This window comes from Bufo gargarizans, chromosome 2 (genome assembly GCF_014858855.1).
Source record: "Bufo gargarizans isolate SCDJY-AF-19 chromosome 2, ASM1485885v1, whole genome shotgun sequence".
In the NCBI taxonomy this organism is placed as follows: Eukaryota; Metazoa; Chordata; class Amphibia; order Anura; family Bufonidae; genus Bufo; species Bufo gargarizans.
The window spans coordinates 198,282,237-198,302,908 of record NC_058081.1 but is presented as its reverse complement, the minus strand read 5'-3'; the positions used below and the strand labels follow the sequence as shown (position 1 = coordinate 198,302,908).

Genomic DNA, 20,672 nt, shown 5'->3' with positions numbered 1-20,672 from the left:
TAAATGACAAGGTCTACCAAGTACAAAATTCTCATTATTTACCGGTATCTGACGAAAACAGCAGAAAATTATACAATATTTATCATTCTCCCGTAAAAGAATCCTGATAAATAGTTTCCTTTTTTAATAATGGCAACAATTAATGCTTTAGGACTATTGGCTGCTGTTCAGGGAAGGTCTTTGGGAAAAGCCTCAACTTCTCACAAAGATCTGCTTGTTCACTGCTCTAAATCTCATCCTAATTCCACTGTCTCCTTTATCCTTCCACACAATGACTTATAGAGAGGCAGTGATTTCCACAACTTGGAAAATATCACTGATTGGCCAATGTGCCGAGAAAGGTCGGATTTGCATGTAAAAGAGCTTAATTCTCATTGAAATTCCTCCCAAGTCCAAAACAAGAACTTTGAAGGCATCAAACCGTATGCTTGAAGAGTTTAACCAACTTCCCATGGGAGGAACACACTTAGTCTAGTCCGGTATCTTATGGAATAAAAAAGGAGAATCAATGTGCGGACAGTTTTCCTGCTGAGGATCGCCTTGCAAATTTGAAAGTAATTTTTTGTCTCACAGGTAAATATTGCACTTTGTGTCACAATCTCCATTGCTATATGAGAAGGAGACATTGTAGATGTCATGTATAGAACTTGATGGGGAAGCATTATTTCTCAGCTCATGCTTGTGTAGGTATCTCAAGTGTGGAAACTCATGCATATCATTTATATATGCCTAACAGCTGAACTCTTAGCATTATTCTCAGTATTGGCAACCAGTAAGATGTTGTACGGTATATAACAGGAACATGGATTGCATCTTGTAGGTCATCCAGAGTCAGTACTGGTAATTTTGTATATATGTATGGTGCAGCGTTGTGGTGCACAGTATGTTAGCACGCTACTAGAACTCTTCATAATTCACAATTAAGCCTCATTCACACGTCCGTGTCTGTGCTCAAATCCGTGAGCAGGTGATGCATCCGTGAGGCTGTTCGTGAAGGATCCGTGTTGGGTTTTTGCTGTCCGTGTTACACCCGTGTTTCACTGACACTGAACAGCTGAAAAATAATTTTCAAAGAACCTCTTCTTAATGATCCGTGAAACATGGTTTTCACGGACCCATAGACTATAATGGGCGTGATGGATCAAAATAGAGCATGCATCCGTGCTAAAAAAAAACAAAAAAAAAATAAACAGACCCACGGACCGTGCTAAAACACTGATGTCTGAATACACACTTTAAAATGAATGGGAACGTGCTGTCCGTGGAGAACACGTACAGTGCACGTCCGTTAAACACTGACGTGTGAATGAGGCTTAACTTTTCTCCTTTCTCTGGGCCTCTCGGCGCACTGAGAGTTATTGCCAAAACACACAGTTGTATGGTAAATGACCTGAACATTTCATCAGTCACCAAAGTTGAATGATCCTTGATCCTGAAAATTTTCTAATATCAGTTGCGACAAAAGAAAATTGATATCATTTGGAAGAATTTGCTGCAGGAAAATAATGTAAGTGGTTCTTTGAGGAGTTTACCAAAAAGGTAAAGGATATAATAGCAAAAAAAATGTGTTACGGTGGCCATAACCATCAGAAAGAAGTTGGTTCATGGTTTTACTGAACTGGTCATACTCGTTCAGTAAAACCAGGTGATGGATGAAAGATCTTCGAAGTGGCATAGGGAAAGATAAATGCACCGTATTGAAGGAGGAATATAGGTTTTTTAAAATATTTTTTTTAATATCTGATTCAAATTTCATAAAAACAGAGGCGACGAGTCATCTGAAGTGTAAGTCACATGGGGAAAAGATGGTGAAGTACAGATGCAGTATGCCATGTAACGGTATAGTAATATAGCACCTGTTACACAGTATATGGGTAATGTAAGGGAATATAGCACCTGCTGTGTATAGTATGTGTATAATGTAAGGGCAGAATAATGTAGCATTTGCCATATAGTAGGTGTATAATGTAATGGGATATAATGTAACACCTGCTATATAGTATGTCTATAATATAATGGAAAGCAATGTATCACCTGCTATATAGTATGTCTATAATGTAATGGGATATAATGTAACACATGCCATAAGTCATATATATATAATGTAATGGGAGGGCAATGTAACACCTGCTATATGATGGTAATTTATCACCTTCCGTATAGTATTTGCTTAATATCACAGGATAGGAGTATAGCAATTGTCATATAGAATGTGTATAATGTAGTGGGAATGTAGCACCTGCCATTTCGTGCTCATTAATGATATACCCGGGGTTGTTAGAGATATATAAAGGAATGGTCTGGTGGACTGTGGTCTGAATCCGGACCATGGTTGCCAGCTGTCTGCACCCCTGCGTGCCCCACTTTCAATTCTGTGTCCTCAGGATGCAGATACAGTTGAATGCAATGATGAAGCAGGGGACTGACCGCTACCTGCTTCACCGTTCCCCTCCGTCAGTGGTTCAGCGCAAGCAGAAGTGATGCAGTGACATCATTGCGCCTGCCACCCTGAGCCACAGACAGCACAGAGGAGAGTACACTGCCCTCACTGCATCCAGGGCCGGACTGGCCCACCGGGATACCGGAAATTTCCCGGTAGGCCGCCGGCCCTGGGGCCGCTTTAAGATGTGTCTGCACCTTTTCGGCGGCCGGCAGGCCGAATCTGAAAGCTCTGTAGTGGTGGCCGGTGGGTGGAGCTGAGCAGGCCGGCAGCCGGCCTCCGTGGGAGCGGCACTGCTCCCTCCGACCACCTGGTGTCACTGTGAGCAGCAGCCCGTGATCCTCCTGGCTGGCTGTCCTGTGTGTGGCTGCCCCTCTCTGACTTCCTGCAAGTGGCCTCACCTCCAGATTCAATATGCCGGGCCCAGGCCGCAGACCGGAAGCAGAGCCCGACCCCTGTGTCTGCCGCCCGCCGTCATGACCGATGCAAACAGCCCTGAGAGGACTTGAGGAGCCGCAAATACTGGGGGTAAGAAGGGGCCAGGCTGTGCCTACATGTGACTGTGCAGGCTGTCAGGGTTATGTAGTGTATATTATTTACATACAGTCCTATAAATTTTAAGACTGTATGTACACTAATATACACTACATAACCCTGACAGCCTGCACAGTCACATGTGGGTACATCCCTGGCATCCAATATACCCGTATTTTTCGCCGTATAAGACGTATAAGATAAAAGTGGGGGGAAAATAGCAGTGCGTCTTATACGGCGAATGCAGCTTATTTAGCGATTTGCGCATGACGTATGACTCACGCTGCCAGCGCCTGTCCTCCCGGCCTGCCTCCTCCCTCCTCTCGGCGAGGGCTTGTAGTTGTAAGTACTCCGCTCATTATGCGATTATGCACATAACTATTTACTATTAGACATACGATTATACAGTGAGCGGGGCCCGTGTAGTAGAATAGGCACTGCACGGGCCCCGCTGTCATTATAAAGCCAGATGCCGGCCCCCAGCCCTGTATTGAGGGTCATTCACTGCAGGGACACTTATGGAGGGGATCTGTGGATGACACATAGCATAAGATGCTATATATATGTCATCCACAGATCCCCCCCATAACTGTCATACACAGAGACCCCAATAAGAGCCACCCACAGATCCCCCATAAGTGTCACCCACAGATCCCCCATAAGTGTCACCCACAGATCCCCCATAAGTGTCACCCACAGATCCCCCATAACAGTGCGTCACCCACAGATCCCCCATAACAGTGCGTCACCCACAGATCCCCCATAACAGTGCGTCACTCACTTATCCCCCATAACAGTGCGTCACCCACAGATCCCCCATAACAGTGCGTCACCCACAGATCCCCCCATAACAGTGTCCGTCACCCACAGATCCCCAGTAATAGTGCCATCCACAGACCACAATTAGTTCAAAACCCACCAAAAGCACACCTTTTGGTTCAAAATATTTTTTTTCTTATTTTCCTCCTCAAAAACCTAGGTGCGTCTTATAGGCCGGTGCGTCTTATACGGCGAAAAATATGGTATATCACAGAGAGCTATACTGTGCAGTATAGCTTATAATGCACAGTATAGCTCTCTGTGATATGTATTGGATGCCAGGGCTGTGCCCACATGTGACTGTGCAGGCTGCCAGGGTTATGTAGTGTATACTATTAGTTTACATACAGTCTCCAGTTTACAGTAATATCCAGGAGTGGCATCGGCTGGGCAAATCAGCTTCTAGGATCTGGGCTCCATGGACATTCTGTACCCTCACATGCTTCTTTATGCATCACAGCAAGGAGATTGGGGCAGTTGACAGCAGGGCTCTGGCTGGAGGTAGCACTTTGTGAAAGGTTGTCACACAGGTTGTCAGGGGCTGGGAGTGGAGAACATCTTGGTGTGTAACCTGGTGTCACTGTGCTGTACAAAGGACCTGCTGGGCATGGTGCCTCCACAGAGGGCAGGGAATCAGATTGACTGAGGAGGGCTTGTACTTTGGAGAAGAATATGTGGCTTCATGTGACAGAGCAGAGGAATCGCACAGAAGAGTGTGTGGATGAGGATACGTCGTGTCTCCAGGAGCTCTGCCCCTGACATCTCCAAGTGACAGACCCTGCTGGACCCCCCAGGCACCCTGCACACATTATAAATGCACAGTATAGCTTTCCCTGGTATGTATTGGATGTCAGGGCCATGCCCACATGTGGCGAGTGGCGGTGCATTATACACAGCAGCACGGTGTCCGGTACTCACAAAGACGTGGTAGACAAATGCCCAGCCCCGGGGTCTCTCCAGCACGTTGCACAGGTAGTTATGCAGCCTCCGGTACTTCACGTTCCTCCGGCAGCTCTGGCTGCTGTTGTACGACAGCGGCTTCCCCAATAAGCTCATGCGAGCTCCCTGCTTCCCCCGGCGGCTCTCCTGCAAGCCCCCTCCCGGTCCCACACCGCTGCCCCTGCCAGTGTCACCGGTGCCCAGGAGAAGCAGCCTATCCCCTCTACTGGAGTTCAACAGCACCCTGTTGCCCCGACTCCACATCTTTCGTGCCGTAGTAACGGTCCCTGCCCCTGCCTTTACCTCCAGAGCTGCTTTTTATCCAGAGCCCAGAGCCTCCCACATCACCTCCACTATGGTTGCGGGACATGGCATCACCGGCGTGGGCACAGAGGGCTCTGGGTGCATGCACAGAGCAGACCTGGGGACAGGGTGGCAGCGCTTCCTGGCTTCAGACTGTCAGATCTGATCACAAGTTGGCACCAGCCATACATACAGGAAGGCTCTGTGTGCAGGGTGCCAGGGGTGTCCAGCAGTGTCTGTCACTTGGAGATGTCAGGGGCAGAGCTCCTGGAGACACGACGTATCCTCATCCACACACTCTTCTGTGCGATTCCTCTGCTCTGTCACATGAAGGCTTTGAAGCCACATATTCTTCTCCAAAGTACAAGCCCTCCTCAGTCAATCTGATTCCCTGCCCTCTGTGGAGGCACCATGCCCAGCAGATCCTTTGTACAGCACAGTGACACCAGGTTACACACCAAGATGTTCTCCACTCCCAGCCCCTGACAACCTGTGTGACAACTTTTCACAAAGTGCTACCTCCAGCCAGAGCCCTGCTGTCAACTGCCCCAATCTCCTTGCTGTGATGTATAAAGAAGCATGTGAGGGTTACAGAGTGCCCATGGAGCCCACATCCTAGAAGCGGATCTGCCCAGCCGATGCCACTCCTGGAGAGTCCCTTGCTGCTCTCTGTACAGGAGGGGACAGTGATCACACAGCTCTCTGCATCCAGCAGGCTGCTCAGCCTCCACACAGGCAGCTCCCAGCAGTCTACTGTGCCTTCCTACATAGAAGCCTGGAGGTCACTTCCAGGCAGCTGAAACTCCATGCATGATGGACAGAGTGGCTGTGAGAAGCTTGAAGCCCACCACCTCCAGGCAGCTGCACTTCAACAACTTTTCCAGGAGAACCCAGCAACTCTGTGACAGCAGGAAGGGGGTGCCAGTCACTCACTTGTCCCTGTGCAGCCTGCAGCTCCAGTCCTTCTCCTGGTGCTGCTGCTGACATACATTCAAGGGGGACAGAAGGGGAAGGGGGTGAGGAAGAGGAGGACAGAGGGGGAAGGCCAGGTACTTACAGGAGAACTATATCTGAGTATAAATTAAAGGGGTTGTTCGGGTTCAGAGCTGAACCCGGACATCCCTCCATTTTCACCCAGGCAGGCCTTCTGACTTGAGCATCGGAGCAGTTCATGCTCCGATGCTCTCCTTTGCCCTGCGCTAAATCGCTCAGGGCAAAGGCATTTTTTGAAGATCTGGTGACGTGCCGGGGCTCTCCATGGGGCTGCCAGGAACCCCAGTGACGTCAACGGCACTGATGGCTGGGATTTAGCGCTGCCCTAGCCAGTAAAACGGTAATATGAACAATGGGGTTCTACAAAAGAGCTATCGTGGGGCAAAGTTCATATTCCTGTTTACACACGTGTTTTAAAATGAATGCTTTCCCCTTTTATAAACAAGTAAACGCAACGCCGTGGGGCTGGTGTGCAGCTTTTTCCAGGGCTGGTTTTTATCCCCAGTCCTGACTGCATCACGCCTAATTGTGCTGAACCACTGATGATGAATGGCGAAGCAGGGAATTGATGGTGAGTATTTCAACTGTAAGGAGTATGACCATCACTTCATTGGGGGCACTTTTGTTGAGGGACACTTAAAAGGGGTTGTCTCACTTTAGCGGCATTTATTATGTAGGGGAAGTTAATACAAGCCACTTACTAATGTATTGTGTAGTATTGTGATTGTCCATATTGATTCCTTCGCTGGCATCAGTGGTGGTCGTGCTTGCACACCATAGGAAAAAGAGTCTTCCTCTCTGGTGACCGGGACCATGGGAGCGCACATAGGCTAGTGCTTTTACCTATATTGTGCAAGCACGACCACCACTGATGGATTGCAGGGTGGTCTGTAACCATGGAAACGAGCAGTGTATAATGTGATAGAAAAATGAATCAAGCCAGCAAAGGAGGCAATATGGACAATCACAATATATTAGTAAGTGCCTTGTAGTAACTTTCTCTACATGATAAATGCAACTTACTGAAGTGAGACAACCCCTTTAAGGGGGCATCACTGTATGGGTGCCACTTAAGGATATTATTATTTTTTTCCGAGGGTGCACGTAGGGTGGCCTTATTCTGTGTCGGAGCACTTAAGGGATCATCCTGCTGTGACTTGAGTCCCCTGGTCTGTGAGATAACAGAAAACAATCACCCATATACTCTAATGCACGTACCATATAGTAAGTAAATAATTTACATGTAGCACATGCCTTAGGCCACTTTCACATATTCAGTATTTGGTCAGTATTTTTCATCAGTGTTTGTAAACCAAAATCAGGAGTGGAGCCTACAGAGAAAATGTATAGTGGGTAGATAGTCACCTTATCTGTGTTCTGGACCCACTCCTGGTTTGGACTTACAAATAAAAATACTGACTAAATACTGATCATATGAAAGTGACCAAATACTGTAGTGCACACACATTTCTGTGTCAGACCAGGATTTTCTTGACATTTACTGCTCCTGGAAGAAGACATCACATCCAGATGTTTTCGTGGACTTTCTCAGTGACCATGGCAGTCCTACAAAAGGGGATTGGAAATGGGGTTACGTGACTCATTGCGGCTGATCTTTATGTTGCCGGCCATTTCTTCTGGAAGATAACTATAGTTGGGACACTTCCCTCCGCTGAATCTTACTGAGAACATGTACCAACTAATGAACATGGTGAATGCTATACCGCTACATACTGTACACTCTACTTATGCCGGGTTCACACAGGGCATTTATATAGCACAAAGGACAAATGCTGGATAGAGTATTGCACTAGGCGGGTGTTACATTGTGATTAGGATTTCTGAATTACAATTCCAGCTGTGATGCTGCACTGTTTGTATTGCAACATGTAGCATCTTTTATTCCTTGTGATTTTTTTTCACCTAGTGACCTTAAAGGGGTTGTCTCCCTTCAGCAAATGGCATTTATTATGTATAGGAAGTTAATACAAGCCACTTACTAATGTATTGTGATTGTCCATTTTGCTTGCCTTTCTGGCTGGATTCATTTTTCCATCACATAATACACAGCTTGTTTCTATGGTTACAGACCACCCTGCAATCCATCACTGGTGGTCGTGCTTGCACACCATAGGAAAATGCACGGGCCTGTGTGAGCTCCCACTGTCACAGCCATCAGAAAAGGGCTGATGCTTTTTCCTATGATGGATTGCAGGGTGGTCGTAACCATGGAAACAGGCTGTGTATAATGTGATGGAAAAATGAATCCAGCCAGAAAGGCAAGCAATATGGACAATCACAATACATTAGTAAGTGTCTTGTATTAACTTTCTCTACATGATAAATGCAACTTACTGAAGTGAGACAACCCCTTTAAGGGGGCATCACTGTATGGGTGCCACTTAAGGATATTATTATTTTTTTCCGAGGGTGCACGTAGGGTGGCCTTATTCTGTGTCGGAGCACTTAAGGGATCATCCTGCTGTGACTTGAGTCCCCTGGTCTGTGAGATAACAGAAAACAATCACCCATATACTCTAATGCACGTACCATATAGTAAGTAAATAATTTACATGTAGCACATGCCTTAGGCCACTTTCACATATTCAGTATTTGGTCAGTATTTTTCATCAGTGTTTGTAAACCAAAATCAGGAGTGGAGCCTACAGAGAAAATGTATAGTGGGTAGATAGTCACCTTATCTGTGTTCTGGACCCACTCCTGGTTTGGACTTACAAATAAAAATACTGACTAAATACTGATCATATGAAAGTGACCAAATACTGTAGTGCACACACATTTCTGTGTCAGACCAGGATTTTCTTGACATTTACTGCTCCTGGAAGAAGACATCACATCCAGATGTTTTCGTGGACTTTCTCAGTGACCATGGCAGTCCTACAAAAGGGGATTGGAAATGGGGTTACGTGACTCATTGCGGCTGATCTTTATGTTGCCGGCCATTTCTTCTGGAAGATAACTATAGTTGGGACACTTCCCTCCGCTGAATCTTACTGAGAACATGTACCAACTAATGAACATGGTGAATGCTATACCGCTACATACTGTACACTCTACTTATGCCGGGTTCACACAGGGCATTTATATAGCACAAAGGACAAATGCTGGATAGAGTATTGCACTAGGCGGGTGTTACATTGTGATTAGGATTTCTGAATTACAATTCCAGCTGTGATGCTGCACTGTTTGTATTGCAACATGTAGCATCTTTTATTCCTTGTGATTTTTTTTCACCTAGTGACCTTAAAGGGGTTGTCTCCCTTCAGCAAATGGCATTTATTATGTATAGGAAGTTAATACAAGCCACTTACTAATGTATTGTGATTGTCCATTTTGCTTGCCTTTCTGGCTGGATTCATTTTTCCATCACATAATACACAGCTTGTTTCTATGGTTACAGACCACCCTGCAATCCATCACTGGTGGTCGTGCTTGCACACCATAGGAAAATGCACGGGCCTGTGTGAGCTCCCACTGTCACAGCCATCAGAAAAGGGCTGATGCTTTTTCCTATGATGGATTGCAGGGTGGTCGTAACCATGGAAACAGGCTGTGTATAATGTGATGGAAAAATGAATCCAGCCAGAAAGGCAAGCAATATGGACAATCACAATACATTAGTAAGTGTCTTGTATTAACTTTCTCTACAGGATAAATGCCATTTACTGAAGTGAGACAACCCCTTTAATGACGAAGGTCGGAAACACAAGGCACAACTCAAAGTATGTTTCTTGCATGTGGGATCACTTTAATGTTCTGCTTCTTAAAAAAAAAAACACAAACAAACCACTAGTAAAGCAATAGCCACATGTATTTTACAGGGGTATTCCTATCTGACGAAGCAATGGCATATTGCTAGGGTGCAGCATCACAACCTGCAGTACTTTTTATGCGCTGCACATGCCCATTATGCGCTGCACATGCCCAGTGCACCCATTTTTTCTTTCCAAGTAAACATGTGGCTCGGCTGCAGTTCTTTGGAGGGCAGCACTGTAAAAGAGCCGTAGCACCCTGTGCATGTTTCATTGTGACCACTGTGAGGGTCCTAATACCCATCTGCTTGGCTTGGACCCTCTAGTACTATAAAAACAGATTGTTTTGAGTATCTGTGTATAATTGTAGATAGCTGAGATGTGATTCCAGTTTAGAGTAGATAGTCCAGAAAGGCCGGACGCTGGAGGTAGGCCCTGCATGGAGGGTTTTGGGCTCCGGGGCCGAGGAGTGGCTAGGAAGGGTTAAGGTAGTGAGGTGGGCGGGGTGGCGCGGGGAGGGCAGAAGTTTCAAGAGGGGGCGGAGTAAGCGGACCGGCGCCATTTTGGGAGAAGAGGAGCAGGAGAGTGGACATCTCCCTCCCACCCGCCCTGTTTTTTAGGTGTCTGTGGGGGATGATGATGGTGGTGAGTGATGTCGCGGCAGTCGTGGCAGGGGAAGGTCATAGAAGCTGGTGGTCTTGGACGGTGTGGAAAATGGGAGGGCCCCCAGGAGGGGGGGTTGGACTCTCATAGTTGGGGCATTTTTGGTTCGTTCAGAGAGGCGTCCATCAGTTGGTGTCTCTGAGCTGGAGTTTTGCGGCTGGAGGCAAGATGGAAGTGCCGGGTTGGCGTGTTTTCTACATATATGTGAAATTTGGGGCTTCTATGACCTCCCTCGTCAGGGATAGAAAAATAGGCCAGCACTACTCACTATTATTATAGCGGATCCAGTACGTGGTGGTGCCTGTAGCATTAAATCCTGGTCCTGGGATTTCCGTAATAGACAATGTTGAATAAGCCACGGCACTCCAGAGGGATTCCAATCAATTTCTTTATTACACCTTGTGTAGCAACGTTTCAACCTGATGGTCTTTGTCAAGCTCCCATTACACAAATGACACAGTGAACATTAAATACAGTCCCCTGGCTCCGCATTGGTTACTGCTGAGCCCTACCCATTAACCCCCTCATTACTTCTTACAGACATTTACATATTGCCCACTCCATAATCCCTAATAACATACTTTCATCCTTTGCTCCCTTGCTTTACCATGCTGCAGGAGACGCCGTCCCATCCTCTTCACTACGGGTGCATATCGATGTTCTCACATTACAACACGAGGCATCCGCGTCTCTGTGTATAATCTGCGCATGCGCGAAAATTCTTCCGCCCTTCTCTGCGCATTTCCATCAGATCATGCCCCACTTCCTGGTCATGTGATCTCGTCGCTCCGATGACGCGCTATCACATGATCATACTCCGTTCCATTCAAACTCTAATCTAAATGCCATCAAATGCTAAGGCCCCATGATACCATATATTTTTGACACAGTTATGTAAGATTATTAATGAGGCCCCTAATTACACGCTGCGGGTTGTCTGGTATCCACCACACTCTAATCGACATTCAGTCAGGCCATTAATTATGCCATTCTAATTCTTTACTTATCTTATGGAGGCTGCCACTATCTGGGCCACTAATACATTTATTTAATTTCTATTGTATTGCCCTGTCTTCAGAGTGAATATCATGGTATTTCAGAGGCTGTACATATAGGTTTGCCACCATTCATCCAGTGACTGGTGTATAGGGTAAGCGTTCATGGGGTGATTAACGCCTCCCTCGTCAGGGGGTATGGAAAAAGTTATTGTTATATTTATATTATATTTATATATGTTATGTATGTATTTATTTATTTATTAATAAACGGCTGCTGTGGCCGATTTAATCCAACTCAGATTGTGTGTAGTCATTTAAGGGGCAAGAGATGGTTGGGGGGTAAGGGGGAGTTTATATGTGGGGAAAGTAGGCCCCGGGGAATGCACAAGAACCTATTCATGTATGGTGCTGAAATGAAACTGGCAGCAGGCCTGCGGTCTACATGTGGCTACTGTCCTTCCATTACGTTCTCGATGCACATTTATGAAGACTGATGGACCCGTCTACCATGCAATGAACTGCACAGCATTCTATACAAGTGTTCCTTTATTATTGATATCTGCAGCAAATTTGCAGCATTCCAGCACTGAAATTCGCAGCAAAATCTGCATGATTTGATGATGATTTTGCTGCTGATTTCAGCCACAGATGCTGTAGATTTCTGGCCAGAAAATCAGCAGTGGACTTGCCATGTGGGGCTGTACTGTACCCTAAGGGTCAAAATGTTTTTGACTATATTCCTTGCTGGGAACAAATAAGGAACACTTATTACGGTGTTTGGAGGCTTTTGGGGACCAGCTCCCTGTGCATCCATTTAAAGGGCATCTGTCAGCATATTTGTGCCTATGAAACTGGCTGGCCTGTTACATGTGCTCCTGGCAGCTGAAGGCATCTGTGTTGGTCCTATGTCTCATTGCTGAGAAAAATGTTTTAATATATGCAAATGAGTCTCTAGGAGCAACAGAGGCGTTACCATTACACCTAGAGCAGTGGTGGCGAACATATGCAAGGGTGCCAGAGGCGGCACTCAAAGCCTTCTCTGTGTGCACCCGCACCCTGGAAGATGTCTACGGTGTACCAATATGCCTTAGACTTCTCCTGCCATTCATCAGTGCAGGCTATTATAGCTAAATGATAAAGTACATGGAAGATATACTATATTGGACTGTAGTATTCAGATTAAATGGCCATGTTGGCACTTTGCAAAAAGTAAGTGGGTTTTGGGTTGCAGTTTGGGCACTCAGTCTGTAAAAGGTTCGCCATCACTGATCTAGAGACTCCCCATTGGCCGCTTTCACATGAGCATATTGAAATCCGTCAGTATTCTGGCTCTAGAATACACATGAATTACTGATGATATACCATCAGTATTGCTTCAGGATTTCATCAGGATTCCTTCCTCCCTGCATTTTTGATGCACTCCCATAGACTGTAATGGGCATATTTGAAAACAAATAGGGATAAAAATTCAGACATGCTGCGGATTTCAAATACTGACGGAAATGATACGCCCATGTGAATAGCTCCATTCATTAACATTAGCAGTAGATTCCTGTACATAAAATCTGGGCCATATATTGCAAATGTAAGGGCCTTTCTCTGTAAATGCTCCCCCTGCACTTAGATTGACAGGACCAGGTGTGATGATGTTTTCACTTCCTGGCTCTTTCAGTCAAAGTGGAGAGGGCGCGGCAGTTTCAGAAAGAGAGCAGAGTCTCTAGGTGTAACGTCCCCTTTGCTCCTAGAGATTCATTTACATATACTGTAACAAAGCATCATATTTCTCAGCCATGCGGGCACATATGAACATGGGACCAACACAGATGCCTTCAGCTGCCAAATGCACATGTAGCAGGTCAGCCAGTGTCATAGGTACAAATCTGCTGACAGATGCCCTTTAATCTTCCAAAGACTGTTGCTGCCCTACTGCCAGGATTCCAGGAAATCATCTGGAAGGCTGGTGAAATAACAGATGTTGTAACAGCAGCTGCTGTGCGCCTCTGTTCCCCTGGTGATCTGCGGCCGGTACTTCCCATTTCACCGCTGCAGTCCCGGTGTCACGGCTTGGATGTAGTTTGCCATGACACTTCCGCCGCGCATGCTGGTTGCCTATGGCAATGTGTTGTATTGCTTGCATGGGCGTTTCCCCTCTAAGGCTGTTGCCCTTCGTTTCTGGTGTGCACAGGGTTAAGGTGTGAGCAAGGTGGAGCTGGGTGTGGTCTCAGGTTTTGTCACGGAATGTGTACAGGTAACAAGGCAAAACAACATGCATAAATGACTCGCTGGATCCAACAGCTAAGGAACAAAAGGGAGACCCCTGTAGAAGACCTGGCACTTTCCCTGGCTGCTTAGCCTATGCATAGATCCGAATGGTGGAGGTATGCATATCCACGTACCTTGACTATATAACCCCTGAGCACCCTATAATAGTGAGGGGACACGACCACCGGCTCCCTACACCAGACACGGAGGGAGTCAGGGTCACCAGGGATCCAGCAAACAGAAAATAACAGATAACAGTTCAACACTTAACTTTGTAGAGGAGAGGAGAACCAGATGGGCATGCACACATACTCCAGGAAGAAATATAAGCCGCCCAGAAAAGCCTTCTGGGGAAGAATTTAAAGGGAAGCAATTGGTCCAACACATGACAGCTGAGAGAGGCTAAGGAGAGGAGGAGCTGAATACCACAACACAGAAACTCAAAGAGGAGGTTCTGAAAGGCCTCTGTCAGAGCTTCTCAGCTGTCTGGTTGTGACAGGTTTCTTCGTATACTGTTGCTGTGGGACTGAGATCATTGTTATGTCTGCCTGGTATGAGAAGGAGCTTGCTCCTCTCTTGGATGCTTCTGAGGGCCATGCATGCAATACAACACGTTGCCATAGGCAACCAGCATGCATGGCGGAAGTGTCATGGCAAACTACATCCAAGCCGTGAAACCTGGGCTCTGTCTGTGTGGGTGCTGTTGTTCTGGATCCGCTCGACAGTTTTCTCTCAGCCCTGGCTACAGCACGCTTGCTGTGTGTTCCTGCTGCACTTCCTTAACGGCCGGCGCACATCACTTCCTGGGCTTTGTGGCTTAGGTCATGTGCATATATAAGTGGCTTAGCCCACTTGGTAGATGCCTCAGTGTCAAGGTCCTTGCGCTCTGCTAAGACACCTGATAAACACCCTGCCTGCTAGCCTTGACTCTCCTGTTGCCGATCTGGATTGCCTGACCTGTACCTGTGCTGCCTGCCCTGACCTTTTGCCTGTCTGACTATGCCTCTGCCACATCCTTCAGTCCTGCACTGTTGCTCCTGGTAATGACTCCGCCTGCCTGACTACGCCTGTATTCTGGTACCTTTCCCTGGTACCTCCTGGTCCGCCTGACCCAGCTGCCTCATGTGCCTATCCTCCTCAAGGGTAGGGTTTAGCATGAATATTCGAATCGCAAATTTTAATCGCGAATATCGCCAGTTTAAGGAATTTGCTAATATTTAGAATATAGTGCTATATAATCGTATTCGCGAATAGTGTTGAATATTCTAATCGTGAATTTATCGGGAAATTATTGTGAATATATTACCTTGCCGATTTTCGCAATCAAGTAAACAATGACTGGAGATCACGAACTCTCGAATTTGCGAATTTATGGCGAATATTCGGCCCAAAATTTGCGAAATATCATGAATTTGAATATTGCCTATGCCGCTCAAGAGGTAGCGACCTGGTGTTCCCCTCGGGAAAGTCTATCCCCACCACCAGCGTTACTGTGAAGAATCGAAGGGTTCACTTAGACAACGCCTTTAGAGGAGGTAGGACACATGACACAGTGGGTTCACACCAGCTGATTCGTAACAGATGTGAATATGCTGTTGCTGTATCCTTAACCCCTTAAGGACCTGCGCCGTACATGTACGGTGAAGATGTCCGTGACTTAAGGACCAGCACCGTACATGTACGGTGCTGTGATCTGGCGGTTGCAGGAGATGCGCCCGCCCGATCGGCGGCAGTGGTCCAGCAGTCACTGATAGCTGGACCCCTGTTACATGCGCCGACGGTGTGAAAGCACCGATGCCAGTGCATTAACCCTTGATGTGCCATGGTCAGCGCTGAACACGGCACATGCGATGTGTGGAGTGAGGGAGAGAGCAGCCATCGGGTCCCTGCGCTGCTGTGACAGGGACCCGATGGCAGGCAAGGCAGCCCTTCCGGGAGAGCCTGTGAGATCCAGCCCCCTGGATCTCACAGGAAGCAGGCTGTAAGTGTATTACTCTGGTAATACACTTACAGCCAATACATCACAATACAGAAGTATTGTGATGCATTGTAAAGGGGATCAGACCCCCAAAAGTAGAAGTCCCAGAGTGGCACAAAAAATAGTGTAAAAAAAGTTTTAAAAAATAAAGTTTTACAAAAAAATTTAAAGTTTCAAGTTAAAAAGAAAGAAATAGGGAAAAACAAAAAGTAGACATATTAGGTATCGCTGCGTCCGTATAAGCTGGCTCTATAAAAATATCCCATGACCTAACCCCTTAAATGAACACCATCAAAATATAAAATAAAAGCTGTGCTAAAAAAAAACTTTTTTTGTCACCTTACATCACTAAAAGTGCAACACCCAGCGATCAAAAAGGCATATGCCCCCCAAAATAGTACCAAGTTAACCGTCACCTCATCCTGCAAAAAATGATACCATGCCTAAGACAATCGCCCCCCAAAAAAAAAACTATGGCTCTCAGACTATGGCGACACTAAAACATGATTTTTTTTTTTTTTTGTTTCAAAAACTATATTATTGTGTAAAACCTAAATAAATAAAAAAAGTATATATAGACATATTAGGTATTTCCACGTCCGTAACGACCGGCTGTATAAAAATATCACATGACCTAACCCCTCAGGTGAACACCGTAAAAAAAAAAAAAAATGGTGTCAAAAGCCATTTTATGTCACTTTACATCACAAAAAGTGTAATGACACCCACCCCAATATACTACCAATCAAACCGTCATCTTGACCCACAAAAAAATGATACCAGACCTAAGAAAATCGCCCAAAGAATAAATAAATAAATATGGCTCTCAGAATATGGACACACTAACACATTATTTTTCTTTGTTTCAAAAATGCTTCTATTGTATAAAACTTAAATTAAAAAAAGTATACATATTAGGTATTTCCGCATCCGGAACAACCTGCTGTATAAAAATATCACATGAACTAACCCATCAGGTGTACACTGTAAAAAAAGAAAAATTCAAAATTGTGTCAAAAAAGCCATCAGCCGTTGTCACGGATGGTGTACAGAAAACTAGAAGACACAAAATGAAGATCCGACTGACTGGATCCAAAACTAAGGAACCAAAGTGAAAGCCCTGCAACAGACCTGGCTCTCTCCCTAACTGCTCAGCCTATGCAAAAATCTCAATGGTAGATGATCGCATATCCTCGTTCCTCGACTGTATAACACCTGAACACCCTATAATAGTGAGGGGACACGACCACCGGCTCCCTACACTTGATACGGAGGGAGTCAGGGTCACCTGGGATCAAGCAAACAGGAAAACACAAATGAAAGAACAAAACTTATCTGTAGAAGACTTAGTAGTAGCATCCAGCATGCACACACTCCAGGAAGTAGTATAAACCACAAAGTGATGCAGTATGGGAAGGGATTTAAAGGGATGAAATCAGTGCAACTACATGACAGCTGAGAGAGGCTAACGAGATGACAAAACCAAAGCAAAACAAAAGAACCTCAAGCAGCAGGTTCTGAAGAGCTGTCTGTCAGAGCTTCTCAGATGTCTGGTGGTGACAGCCGTCACCTTACATCACAAAAAGTGTAATACCAAGTGATCAAAAAGTCATATGCACCCTAAAATAGTACCAATCAAACCGTCATCTAATACCGAAAAAAAATTAGCCTCTACATAAGACAGTTGCCCAAAAAATAAAAAAAATATGGCTTTCAGAATATATTGACACTAAAAAATCTTTTTTTTTTTTAAATGCTTTATTATGTAAAACTCATATTTGGTATTGTCGCATCCGTTACAACCTGCTCTATAAAAGTACCACATGATCTAACCTGTCAGATGAACATTGTAAATAACCAAAAAAAAAAACTGTGCCAAAACATCTATTTTTTTGTTACCTTGCCTCACAAAAAGTGTAATATAGAGCAACCAAAAATCATATGTACCCTAAAATAGTACCAAAAACTGACACCTTATCCCGTAGTTTCCAAAATGGGGTCACATTTTTGAAGTTTCTACTCTAGGGGTGCATCAGGGGGGCTTCAAATGGGACATGGTGTCAAAAAAGAAGTTCAACAAAATCTGCCTTCCAAAAACCATATGGCGTCCCTTTCCTTCTGCACCCTGCCGCGTGCCCGTACAGCAGTTTACGATCACAAATGAGGTGTTTCTGTAAGCTACAGAATCAGGGCAATAAATATTGAGTTTTTTTTGGCTGTTAACCCTTTCTTTGTTACTGGAAACAATGGATTAAAATTGAAAATCTGCCAAAAAAGTGAAATTTAATCTCCATTTTCCATTAATTCTCGTGGAACACCTAAAGGGTAAACAAAGTTTGTAAAATCAGTTTTGAATACCTTGAGGGGTGTCGTTTCTAAAATGGAGTCATTTTGGGATGGTTTTTATTATGTAAGCCTCGCAAAGTGACTTTAGACCTGAACTGGTTTTCTGAACAATTTCAAGATTTGCTTCTAAACTTCTAAGCCTTCTAATGTCCCCAAAAAATAAAGTGGCATTCACAACATGATCCAAACATGAAGTAGACATATGGGGAATGTAAAGTAATAACTATATTTGGAGGTATTACTATGTATTATAAAAGTAGAGAAATTGCAATTTTTTAAAAAAAATGTGGTTCATTTGGTAATTTTTCATTAAAAAAAAGAAATGTTTTTACTGAATTTTACCACTGTCATGAAGTACAATAGGTGAAGACAAAACATTCTCAGAATGGCCTAGGATAAGTAAAAGCGTTTTAAAGTTATCCCCACATAAAGTGACACATGTCAGATTTGCAAAAAATGGCCTGATCCTTAGGGTGAAATATGGCAGGGTCCTTAAGGGGTTAACTTGCTTTGCTAGGCAAACCGAGTCACTAGGTATTAAAAAAAAACTGCCCATGCACTTTTACCTTTTTTTCTAAAATTTCTACCATCCTTTATTTCTAAGATATAATCTGCAGGAATAGTATTTAGGAAGATATAACTCTAGAAGTGAAGTGTGGTATGACTTCTATTAAAATCTTACTCACTTTCTAGTCGCACATAGAGAGAAGCACCCTTTATTGCTTATTCATGGTGGAGAAAGAGTTAATGCCAAGACCTTTGGTAAGACATAAACAAGGCGCCAGCTGACATTCAGTTTTGTACATCTTGTTGGGAACTGATAAGGTTCTTTCCCACAGAAGAAGGCATCAGAAGGAGGGGGTGCGGGAAGACCACATACAGTGAAATAGTCTTTTAATTTGAATTCTTGGGCTTTGAAACATATTATGTCCTATATACTTACATTTTTGTATGATGCATAACACACGTAAAGATATATATATATATATATATATATATATATATATATATACACAATAACCAATGAGATTATGAAATCATCAATATAATCAGTATATTTCATTACTTCCTTCAAATGGCTGACTGCTGTATAATGTGGGGGTATACGGAGGGTATAAAACTGCTATTTTGACCAGTGCCCAATGAATCTCAATCTAGGGAAAAGGTGCCAGGGACCTTCTGGTTGCAGGTACTCCCCAGATATCTATGAGTACTGCCTAGACAGAGCAGAATTGACACTGACAGATGCTGAGTATTTGGTAATTTTACTTGATCTTATATTCAGTTGTACCTTACTTAATAGCATTTCTAGATTATTGGAATCTCATCATGTTTACTTGTACAGTATAGTGATCATTGTCTCCTTAAATGAATGTTGCTAATGACTTATATACACCTCTGCAGGTTAATTTCTGATTGACTGAATTTCTATAACTAGTGTGCTGGCGTGTGTCTAATGGCAGGAATGAGCTGGTGATGTATAGGACTATTACATTATAAATATTTGCTTTTATGTTTATGATATTTGCTTTTGTGTTTGATAACCTGAAGCATTGGAAAGGAATGTGTCCTTCAACTGTTGGGCAAGTGGTAATTGTAACTGTTTCATGTTGTAATCTGCAGATTGGATCTCAAAGTCCATGGATTCTCCAGTTGCTGAACCATTTCTGGAAGTTCCTAGCACTTATCTGAAAGGTGAACAATTAAAGAAAGTAGTAGTGGGAATAGAAAGGTTTAGGGTACGGCCACACGTAGCAAGTTTTCTTCGCAGCAAGTTTAAATTTCAAACATTTCACCCACTTTGCCACTACTGTAAATGCTGCAGATTTTCACAAGAAATTCTACTGTGATAATGTGCAGCAATTACATCATGAACAGCCATACACTAAAACGGATCTATTTCAGCAAACACTTGCAGTCTCTATAATATAGCAATGCTGGAGCATCTTCATTATATCTATGTTGCCTATTCCCCTGTTATTCCTTCGAGAAATGTATGAATACATTGACATCTGTGTTCTGTGTGTTGCCATTCCACATGCCAAAGCCAGGAGGTCTGCACAGTCTACCACTGTCAGTACTGATTGGACAATGTCACATTGTGTAGGCTCACACCATCAACTGGTGACACCCAGTTTTCAAATTATTCATACATTTCTAGGATGTATGTACACGACTGTTGGCTTTTTTGTGGTATGAAAATTGCGGATCCGCATTTTGCGAAACGTAAAAGCTATCCCCTAATAGAACAGTACTATCCTTGTCCGTAACGCGGACAAGAATAATACATGCTTTATCATTTTGCTGATGGCACAGAACAATGTTTCCTTATGGTTTTATTCTCACTTCAAACAAAACTACTGCAGCACAGAATTTGCAGCAATATGGAGGTTTTGATGGATGCTATATTTCAAAAATGTACAACACAGATTGGTAGTATACATAAAGCTTTGTAATGCATTTAAAATGATTATTTCACCTCCTTAAAGCCTATTAAGTGCAGTACTACATGAATACTGAATCCCAATTGCTAAGTTGTATGTCCATATGCAGTTCCCAGGTTTGAGGTGAACCCAATGCAACTCGTTGGCTCCCCCGGACATCGTTGAGGTGTCACCACGTGT

At 44.3% G+C, this 20,672-nt stretch overlaps 1 protein-coding gene across 3 annotated transcripts in view; it reads left to right on the top strand.

The window, feature by feature from the left end:
• The first annotated feature begins 461 nt into the window (after window positions 1-461).
• ACSBG1 (acyl-CoA synthetase bubblegum family member 1) overlaps window positions 462-20,672 on the top strand; it is a 104,273-nt gene continuing 84,062 nt past the window's right edge. Inside the window, exons 1-2 of one of the 3 annotated variants that reach the window (XM_044283378.1) lie at window positions 462-573; window positions 19,672-19,743. In XM_044283378.1, coding sequence (XP_044139313.1) covers window positions 19,689-19,743 — 55 coding nt within the window. In that variant the 5' untranslated portion in view covers window positions 462-573; window positions 19,672-19,688. Of the gene's footprint in view, window positions 574-1,442; window positions 1,508-19,671; window positions 19,744-20,672 lie in introns of those variants that run through there. The other 2 variants (XM_044283379.1, XM_044283380.1) reach the window with 2 other exon arrangements.